Source organism: Melospiza georgiana, chromosome 2, assembly GCF_028018845.1.
Source record: "Melospiza georgiana isolate bMelGeo1 chromosome 2, bMelGeo1.pri, whole genome shotgun sequence".
Taxonomy (NCBI): domain Eukaryota; kingdom Metazoa; phylum Chordata; class Aves; order Passeriformes; family Passerellidae; genus Melospiza; species Melospiza georgiana.
The window spans coordinates 55683175-55693766 of record NC_080431.1 but is presented as its reverse complement, the minus strand read 5'-3'; the positions used below and the strand labels follow the sequence as shown (position 1 = coordinate 55693766).

The 10592-nt window shown below is 40.6% G+C and overlaps 1 protein-coding gene across 1 annotated transcript; it reads left to right on the top strand.

The window, feature by feature from the left end:
• Positions 1-3: 3 nt before the first annotated feature.
• CKAP2 (cytoskeleton associated protein 2) lies at positions 4-10226 on the top strand. Its single transcript, XM_058045617.1, has 9 exons — positions 4-80; positions 1639-1726; positions 2505-2580; positions 4278-5098; positions 6087-6252; positions 6768-6935; positions 7452-7524; positions 8236-8617; positions 9469-10226. Exons 1-9 carry the CDS (start codon positions 20-22, stop codon positions 9704-9706), a joined length of 2073 nt encoding a protein of 690 aa, XP_057901600.1. The 5' UTR covers positions 4-19; the 3' UTR covers positions 9707-10226.
• The last annotated feature ends 366 nt before the right edge of the window (positions 10227-10592 follow it).

Below are 10592 nucleotides of genomic sequence, written 5' to 3'. Positions count from 1 at the left end.
TCGTTGCACGGCGGTGGCTATGGCGGCGCGTGCCGCTCCGCAGCTCCCGGCCAGCCGTAGGTCCGAGCCTGCATTCCGCGGTAAGGCTGGGACACCCGGCGAGGATAGGGACACCCGGGCACCGCGGGGCACGGCTGCTCCCCGCCGCGGGCCGCTCGCTCGCTTCCCCGCGCGGGGCTGAGCGTTACCGGCCGCCGTTGCAGGCTCGCGCGTGGCTGCGGCGGGTGCGGGAGAGCCGGTGCGAGAGAGGAGCCGGTCGGTCTCTCCGGGCGGGGGGAGGGCCGGGCAGGGCAGGCGCTCCAGGCGAGGTCGGAGACAGGACAGGTCTTGGTGGCAGCGCTCGCTCTTGTGGTCCTACAGCTTGCGGGTGGGTGTACGAGACTTCACCCTCCTTTGGCAGGGCTGGGGCCGGTACGGACCCCATCCCATCCCATCCTATCCCCTGCCCCAGGTAAGCTCCTGGGCTGGAAACCTTCCGTGATGACAAACGGGACGCCCTGGCGTTAAGCGCATCCTTTTGAAAGCAGCAAGGGCGGCGCCGACCTAGTCCTGGCGGTCTTGTGCTTATTTACTTTCTGACCGGTTCGGCTGCTGCAAGCTGAAGCAGGGGAGTCGCCTTGGGGGGGCTTTGCTGTTCGTGCGAGGGCGGTGAGAGCTGTGTTTGAGGCAGAAGGTGCTGGGAAGCTCTGGGATGCACGCCGAGCTTGCTGGCAGGGGCAGCGCTGCTGTACGAGCTGTGCTATCTCCTTCAGAAGCAGGGGATGGATACCGCCTTCTGGAGCTTTGCCCAGAGAAGGGCAGGGAGGTGGGGAAGGGTCTGGAGCACCAGCCTTGTGAGGAGCGGCTGAGGGAGCTGGGGGTGTTTAGCTCGGAGAAAGGGAGGCTCAAGGGAAACCTTATCCCTCTCTACAACTGCCAGAAAGCGGGGTGGAGCTAGCTGGGGACCGGCCTCTTCTCCCCGGTGACACAGCACAAAGAGGACAGTCTCAAGCTGTGCCAGGGGAGGTTTAGGGTGGACATGAGGAGGAATTTCTTGACAGGAGGAGTGATGAGGCATGGGAGTGAACTGTCCCGGGAGATGGTGGAGTCACCATCCCTGGAGGGACAGTGACAGCTGTTCTTAGAGCCTTTTCAAGATCACTTCATGCTGATATTAACACTCCCAGTAGTCTAACATTTGCACAGATGTCCAAGTGACAGTGGAAGAGAAGGAAATGATTTTACAGCTGGTCAGTTGGGTTCACGTGCATGATGCTTTTCATGTGCGCTATCCTTGCTACTGCCACAAATGAAAAGTGTGCTTGCTGAACCAACTATGTGAAATACTGGACAGGCATACAGGAGATAGCAAGTCTGACTTCATGTTACAAAATTATATTTCTTTTAGCTTAATACAGCAAACCAGCCAATTTTGTGCAGCTGTGAAGTTACATTCAACCATCCCTTGAATACTCCCTTTCTCAAGAAATGTGAGAATGTGTAAACCATTGAGATGTGAAAACTAAGGCTTTCTTAATCCGTAGTTCCTATATTTTGTAGTGTCTTGATGCTTTTCTAACTTAATTTCCTTCTTGACTAAGAAAGTTAAGCTTAATATTTTAGCTGAAAATGTCACAAGTCTGTCTTAAAATTTGTTAGAACAAAGACGACAGAAAGTTGAGGAGTATCTATCAAGAAAGAAGACTTTTTCTGGTGTGACCATTCAAGAAAAGCAGACATCGATCAGGTAGTGTTTCTGCTATGGCTTATATTCTCTTATGTTCATATTCACTAATGTTCCTTCATTTTCATCTCAGCTGGCTTCTGAATGTCCTCTGATGCAAAGATACCCCTTGCTAACTAGAATGTTAATTTTCAGCCACATGCAGTAGTGCCACGTCTTTTATATAACATATCACAAAGCACCTGAGGAAGAATTTGGATTTGTAACTTTTAACTGAGATGTTTTTCTTCTGAGTTGTCAATATATTTTTTCATAGTTGCTAGGAGACAATACTGCTTTCGGTGGTTTTGTAACTTTCTGGGTAGTCTGCTGCCAGCTCTGGTGCCTGACTGAAGGTTTTGGAACCTGTCAGTGTGGTAGGAACTACATGTCCTTGTTCAGACTTGTCCCAGACAGCCTGGGCTCTCAAGATTGCAGTAGCTGAACTTCAGCTTCTTGTGCTACTCCTCCTTTCCTCTCAACTGCAGCGTTTAGAAACTTGACCTTATGTAGCAGATGCATCAGACCAGACAAACTGGTACTCATTCTCAAACATGAGAAATTGCACTTGCAGTAAATTCCATGTATAGAATTTGATGTAAGAGGATGTTTTCTAGCCTGGGTTCTGATCAGTGGTTGCTTAACCACTTGTTTTTGCTGGAGGAATAGTGGAAGCTAATCAGAATTGCTTCTGTATGAGTACATTCTGCAGGCTACCAACTGAAACATGTGAACATCCTCTAAAAATACATCCCTTTGCTGCATGATTTAAGATGTCTTTTTTTTTTTTTTTTCTAAGCAGTAGCAGAACTAGGAGAGCAACTACCAGTAAACTGCAAGAGAAGTTACAGCTGTCAACATCTCCCAAGCCAGAAATGGTAAGTTTTTGACTGATACTTAAATACTGATGGCACTCTGTTTCTATGGCTACAACATTCCACTTACTTGAGTCTATGTTATATGACTCCCAGAGCATGAGAAGTTTGCAGGTGCAGAGGTGTGGTTTGTTAGAACTTTATTTAGTCACTGCTTATTATATGCTTTTTGGAAAGCTGCCATATTACACTACGAAATGGATTATATTGATGTTCAGTTTGTGCCCAGTGGGAGAGAGAGTTAAAGAGGATGCCATTATTGCTGAAATAATGCTTACATTTTAACAATATTTCTTGAGAATCTCAGAGGGGTTTTGGATACATTTTGAGTCTTTGGGGAAGTCATTTAAAATCTGAGTAAGGTCTTCTGTCCCAGTAAAGAAATTTATTGTCACTTGAAAGAAAGCCAAACCATTATCAAAACGAACTGTTGAGTGGGTATGTTTTTTCAGTGGTGTGCTGGCAAAACTAAGGTAATCAGAAGTAGATGCCAATACCTACTCAGAGTTTAAGGGAACATGTTCCATGTCCCATTTCATGTCACTTTCCTGGAATTAAGATGCAAATGGTTGTGTTGCTTATAAATAGCAAAATAGAGATTCTCCAGACCTATTCTCAGGGAAAGGTGAGGAGAAAATAGACATAAGAGCTGTGTTCATGTTAAACGGTTTAAAGCTGGGTTTCAGAAGATTTGAGATGTGGAGTTCTTTGAGGAGAAAAATAAAAAAACTTAAAACTTCAAAACTGAATGTTGAGGAGAAAAATTGCAGAAGTGAGAACAAGTGGTTTTTTAGAAATTTCCTGAAGGTACATATATCTTTCTGTATAAATGTCTTGTATCATTTAAAGCTGAGTTAAGCTACATAATTTCCTGAAATAACAGTCCTTGCACTCAAACTCTAGTCTATCAAATCTAACTACTAAGCCTCCATGACAGACCGGGAAATGAGTTTTCTTTTAGGTCAGGAGCATCTTTGTTAAAGTCTGCTCATGCAGACTTGTGTGTCATTCATATGGTTTTTTTCTTACCTTTGGATATTTCACTCTTGCAAAAGCTGCTGCTTGGACAATGCTGAATTAGTTGCTGTAGAGCAACTTTTTGGAAGAAAAGCCTAGATTCCACTTTTCCTAAGGGGTTGTGTTGAAAACATACAGCTGATAGTTTCAGTAAAGCTGTGCAAAACTGATGTAACCATTCTCAAGTTGCAGCATCCTACATCTCCATAGTAAGAAAAGTTATCTTTTGTTGACATCTCCTAGTGTCCTAATTACTACTTTACTCATTACCTTCTGCTAGTAGATTATTCACACTAAGTGGAGGAATGGTGCTGCCATTAAGTGAATGAGGTATGGAAACAGCGATACTGCTCTTGATTATATACAACCTAAAGCAAATTTCTGCTTTATAACTCTTCTAAGGAGGTAATTTGGGCAGTTTAAAGCCAGCAGTTGCTTTAAGAGGTTTTTTTCTTACTTCCAAGGCAGAATTTAAGCAATTTTTGATTTTTGCTGTGAATTCTGCAGTAATAGTTGACAAATAATCTACTTAATATTTATACATTACTTCTGTAGGCACCTTTAAATTGGCATTTATGGTTAAGCACTTTAGTCCTGTGAATCATTGGAAGACTCTTTGGAAACAAGTAACATGCAGCATGAACATACATCTAACATTTCCATGAATTTGCTTTTGATTTCAGGAAAATAAAGAGAATGCTGATAAAGAGTCATGGGACCAATCAAGTGTAAACTCAGAAACAAATGTTACTTTAAACTCTTCTACAGTCCCATTGACAAGTTACATGGCAGGGACAAACTATAATCTTGAAAATCAAGCTCCACAGAATAAAGTAATTGATATAAAATCTCAGCATCTATCACTTAGCAAGGCCATCTTGGAAATCAAAAGAATTAAAGAGAGGCATTTGACAGCAGAAAAACAAAATGCAAGTATCAGCGTACCAAAGAAACCGGCTCTTGGCAGATATCGTGGCAAAGTTATCCCATCCAAGATAAATTCTTTCTGGAAAGCAGCAAAAGATGAGGGGGAAAAGAGTTCTTTGCCAGACAAGAAGCCTTTTCCTTCTGCCACCAAACAAGCAGCAAATTCTTTGTCCACGAAAAGCTGTAATGCAGTTCTGAAGACCGTCAAAGTCGCAAACAACACTAAATCTGTAAAACCAAGTGGTGTCCTGCCATTTCAGAGCAAACCATCTGACAAAGCTGCTGCTAACTCACAGTCTGGTCTGAAGAAACAGCTGACATTTGCTGTGGCACCAAAGAAAGTAATGGTCCCAAAAGTGGTTGGTGGAAGGAGACCACAGCCACTGAAGGCCCCTTCTAGCAATCCTGATCGTAAAGTGCGAGATGTGAAGAAAAGCGCAGATTTTTGCAAAGATGCGCAACCAGAAGCTCTAGCCAGATCAACTTTTGTTGCTCCTGGTACAAAATCAGGACACAATTCTAAAATGGATGAAAAGAGAAAATCTATTCTGCCGAAAGAGTCAGTAGAAGAGAGAAGGTAACTAAATTACTGTTGTAGCTTACTCTTGCAAGTTATTCAGGCCTTTTTCCCCAAGAATATCTAGTTTGATCTATTTGTTGCTGTATAGACTGAAAAACAGAGAAATAAGTGTTTGAACTTGATTGCTCAAGGACAGCAGACTAAAATTTAAGGCTTAAACTGAGAAATCAGGATTTGATTGCAGGACCTTTCCAGGCTTACAACTTTTCCTGCACAGTTAAAAAATAGTTGTTGCTGGAGCTGGATTTTTAGTCTAAGTGTCGTGACAGCCTTAAGGATGACAGATAATCCTGTAAATTAATTTCACATGCATGTCACAGATTAAAAAAAAGAAAATGACTGACGCAGGATGTATACAGGCAGAAGCATCTTTACAAACTCAAGGAGAGAACTTGTCAATTACATTTTTCAGTTTGGTGAGTGCAGCGTAGACAATGGGTGGGAATATGATTCACAGTCTAAGTTATTTAATATTCCTCATATAGAGGTCCTTGTAGTAAGTCACATATACTAAAATTTTATGGTCTAGGGGGTGGGGTTGAAATGAAACATTAAAACTGAATTACACTTCACATCAGTTTCAGATTCTAAAAATTGTGTGATAGGGTTGTTTTGGGCTTTTCTCCACACTTTGTCTTATGATAGTAGTTTCTAGTTTTCTGTTTTGAAGTAGGATGGGATGGGGAGGGTAACACATGAATAATTTAGAACCTTTTTTCACCTTCTTTTGAAAACAAGGGTCTGTAACCTAAGTCTCTTGTTGCAGCTGGAAAGGAAGCAATAAAGTGCTTTAACCTGGTAGATATATGTAGTTCTGACATTTCCGTGCAGATCTAAAAGGTAGCTTTATTCTTCTTGGGATTAAAAGAAGATTCAGACTACCTGGAAAGTATATCTTGGCATGACTTACCCTAATTAGTGTCAGTCAATGTAAAAAAACTGATGAAACATCTGCCACTTCAGCTAATAACATTCCTAAATGCAGGGCTCGCCTGGAAGAATGGAGGGCATCTAGAGGAAAAGTGATGAGACGACCTCCTATATGTGCAATTCTGGGACCCCACCCTAAAAGTGAAGAACAAGAATTCTCTGCTGCTGATACAGAAAAGGTCAACAAGACTCTGAGTGAATGCCTGCATTTAACAGAACAGGTACCTGGACCTCTACCTAATGAGTTCTGATCATGTAGGTCCTGACAATGCAAAAATCCTCTGGACATGTTAGACCCACGTGAGTCAGATACAATACAACAATTAGGAGACTAATTGTTCCCCAAGTTAAGCAATATCATAACTTTTGCCAACAGCTGAAGAAATTAACCTTTACTAACTTACTGAGCTACTGAATAAGTATAGGCAATAATGGTAATAATAGTAATTGAACTATAATGTAATGAGAGTAGATAGAAGGAATTAACCTAAAACAAGTTTGCATTTGTAGGAACTTGTCTGTACTTCTGAAAAAGTCTGTTTCAAGTAGTTCTGAAGATGCTTGAACATCTTATTACCTCTTCCACTTACAGTATAAATAATTCTAATTTGAAGAATAGGTGAATAACAATTCTGCCAAAGGAAAAAACCCTTTGCATTCTAGTTCAAAAGCAGTGAAACTACAGCACCTCAATGTGTCAAATGCATTGAAATCTCTACTTTTGTGTTGGCTTTAGGGACATCACGGTGATGAAGCTCGTGCCATGTTGGAGGATCTGATACACAGCACTCCTGGGGTTAAAAAACTTGCAAAATATTGGATCTGCTGTATGCGTCTTGAACAGATGGGCCAACTTGGAAAGCTTATTGCTGTCTATGAGGAGGCCATTTTGGCAGGAGCAATGGTAAGCAACTTTTCTTAAAAATTGAGATTTACAATTAAAAGAAAGACATGAAAGTATGCCCTGTAAAATACAACTGCCTCTGATTTTATTAAATGCCTTTATAGTAGGAGGAGAGCCTCATGACCTACCTGGCCATAAAAATAATGGATTTGGTTTGTTCTGTTGCCACTGTAGGTACTAATTTGAAGAAGAAAGGTTTAGGATCATCAAATTACCTTAGTACCACTAGAAACCCAAAATAGAACTTAATTTTGTACCTACTGATGGACTCAATTTCTGTGCTTTACTATTAGCAAGATTTCAGGGCATCAAATACATCTTTAGCACACCAAATACTGAAAATACAGGATTCACTTGTGTTCTGACTTCACACTGAACAGCATTAAAGAAAGGATTTGTAATATGAAAATCATGTGGCCTGCTTCACTTTCCCTGTAACTATTATACCAATTGAATAAGCTGAGATGATAATTAATTTTGGAATTACTTTTCTAAAACAGTGCAACTTTCTTTCAGCCCAGAGAGGAATTGCGACACACATTAGTAGATACAATCAAAAATAATGAAGGTCTTTTTAACTCTGACAATGGTAAGTGTGAGTACTCTGTTCTAGTTATATGTATGATTTGATAGCCAACAAAAGGTGTTTAAACCATCTGTACTGATATAAAATTTTAATTTATGGAAAACTTTCCATGATCATTTTACACTCAATTGTCTTGGAAAACAATCTTGGCTAAACAAATCCTTTTCAACAGTGAGCATGTTAAAATGATTGGAGATGCTCCTGTATTCAGACTTGTTAATTAAAATTTATAAAAGCTGTGTCATCCAGCTATTTCAGCCTGATAATCAAAGAGTAAATAAAAATACTGTTGTGAGCTAAAAATCAGTGCCTCTGACTCAAACTCCTTCACTACCCAAAGCCTGGTTGTGTTTATGGCATAGTGTCAATTAAAGGTTGTAAATATTCTAATTTTGGAAGCAAAGTAATATTTCCTTTACATATAACATAACCTGACAAGTATCTGAACTCGGAAACTGGCTGAAATGCTTGTTGAGACCTGCTGCACTTCAAGAGGATGACTTCTCAGGATATGTACTTAGCCCGAGCTTTCAGGTTGCAGATTTGTAAAGGTGGCTAAAATTATCAGCAACTTAAATTGTTGTGGCTCAGACTTCAATGCACACTTACCTGAAATCTTAGAGTTCTACATGAGAATAAAAGTTATTTCTCTAAAAACATTCTCTTTAGTTGTAACTAATTGCAGATGTACTCTCTTCAATGTTGCATTTTCAGGAGGAACCATGATAGAAGCTCATTTAAGTGAGGTAGAGGAAGTCAGCAAGGAACCAAATCCATCTGCAGAACCAGTTCAGGAAACCTTCCAAGATCTCTGCCCAGATGATGACCAAAAGGAAGAGAGTGATAATAAGGCAGAGACAAGCAGTGATGTTATCAAAAAAGATGATTATGTAGACTTAAAACCAAGAGAGATCTTGCCAAAAAAGAATAAAAAGCACAAGGCTAAAGAACGGGCAAAAAAGAAAGGAAAATGCGAAAGAGAACAGAAGGAGGATGGCATAAAAAATACAGCCCAAGCAATTAATTCTCCTGAGAAAGAGAATGACACATCTTATTCAAGCAGATGCAACCCTCCTACCACACCATATTTGGAAAGGTAAGATTGCTTCAGGTAACCATGGAAAGGCTGTAGTGTCTGCAGTTACTGAGTCCTGTTAAACAGGCACTGCATTTATGAATATTTAGTTAAAAGCTCTCAAGAACCACATTTTTAGGATTGCTTCCTCTTCCTTCAGAAGGAAGTATTTCAAAGTAAGCTTCTCTATTTACCCAAACTGTTTTGCTTCTTGAATGGTTCACTACAGAGTAACCAGACTTTTGTGACAGAGATGTAAATTCCAGATTTAGGATTCCCTTCCGCTGCCAACGTGGCAGTAGCAGTTCTATACTGTGCTAGGTAAAGAGAAAGATGTCTCCATTCCTCCCCTTTTCAAATGTAGATAAGGTTACATGTCATGACACAGAATTAGTGAACAAGATGTAACTGGCATGTAAAGATAATTTTGTCTCTTGAGGCCAAAACCTGGGTAGTAACCTCAATACAAACCAACTAATGCCTTTTTTTTTTTTTTTTTGCCATAAATTTTTTTCTAAGACAGTAGAAAGGAAGTTGTGCTCAGCTTTAACATCTGATGGAGCTGGAGTCCTGGCAGCTGTCCACTGTCCCTTGCAGCAGGAAGAACAGTTTCCTCTGATGGAATAGGAAAGAATCTTTCTTTGGGAACTTTTTTCAGGAGGTTTTCTGGGTTAAAATATTTGCCTAAGAAAAGAGTTTCTTATCTGGTTTTAACTGAATGAATGGAAAGGGACCTGTTTCCTTTAGCCACGGGAATGGGAAAGAGTTGAACAGAATCATGACTTGCTGTTTCTGCTCGTTGCGGTAGAGCTAACTTGTATGATGGCATGGCTTATGTTTATGTTTCTGGTTTGTTGTGTTCTTTTCCTAAGTGTGAAGACGCATCCTGAGGCAAATGACTGCAGTTCTAAAGATCTGAAACTCATAACTCCTTTGCGATATTCTCAACGCATTCGGGAGAAGATGTGCAAGCTGACTGATGCTGTTAAAGATCAAGATCCATGTGTCTCTTCACTTGAGCAGCTGGGAGACTTGGAATCAAAAGCCACTGTGTTTATTCACAAACAGAGCAATGCCCTCCAAGAAACAAGTGCTGAAATAGAAGAGTAAAAGTAGTGCTATTGCTATTACTACCGGGGGGGGGGGGTTAAAGATTTGATACTTTTTAGGGAGAGTTGAAGGGTACTTGTTTTATGCAGCTTTGAGGAAAGGAGCTGTCTAAAATTTTTATGGACTGCCTGTGTCACTAAATAAACTTTTAAGTTTCTGCCTTTTCAAAATTTTAACAAATCTGTCCTGGGTTAAGTACTAGACTAAGCACTGTTGTCTTTATGTGGACTATGTTTCATTAAATTTTCAGTTAAGGACCAGGTAGGTATAATGCTTCACGTTAGTAGCTCATGGTAGTACATTGCTAATACCTACTGTTTACTTGTTGTAATTCCTATAAATTCATTAGAAACATGCAGTCTTTGAGTTTAAAAAAACAATGTAGGTGTTCCAGTAATACAATGTCTACTCTGACAAGATCTAGCTTTGAAAACTGAAGCCAGCTAATAAGGTGTGTGCTGAATTTAAACGGTTATAGCTAGTTTTAGGGCTGCTTCAATAAAACAGAGTTTAATCTCTTCAGTTACTGAGATTTGTTCATTATCAAGTAATCCTAGATGAGATCTGTTACACTACCTTACTCTGTGACAATTTTTATGCTGGTTTGTATTAATCTGTACTATGCTGTACTTATTAAACTCAACACTTTAGTTGTGTGTGTTTATAAGAATGCGTGCCTGGTGGGCTGTTTGGGTCCAATCTGGCTCGCTATGTACCCCAGCCCACACAATCTTACACATGGGAAAAGGCAAAAGACAAGAAGTAGTCTTCTCCACGTGGGGGCAAAGTCCTAAATTTATTTCCAGGTGACCCCCTAGATGGAAAAAGAAGAGCCCAGATCCCTCATGGTGGGAGACTTTTAAAGCCGGGGGCAGGGCGAGTGGAG

Bases quoted from the DNA above. Each gene is read 5' to 3' on its own strand.
- CKAP2 (XM_058045617.1), top strand. From the start codon at position 20: ATGGCGGCGCGTGCCGCTCCGCAGCTCCCGGCCAGCCGTAGGTCCGAG. The intron at 5,099-6,086 runs GTAACTAAATTA...TCCTAAATGCAG, and splicing joins GAGTCAGTAGAAGAGAGAAG to GGCTCGCCTGGAAGAATGGA. The intron at 6,936-7,451 runs GTAAGCAACTTT...ACTTTCTTTCAG, and splicing joins CCATTTTGGCAGGAGCAATG to CCCAGAGAGGAATTGCGACA.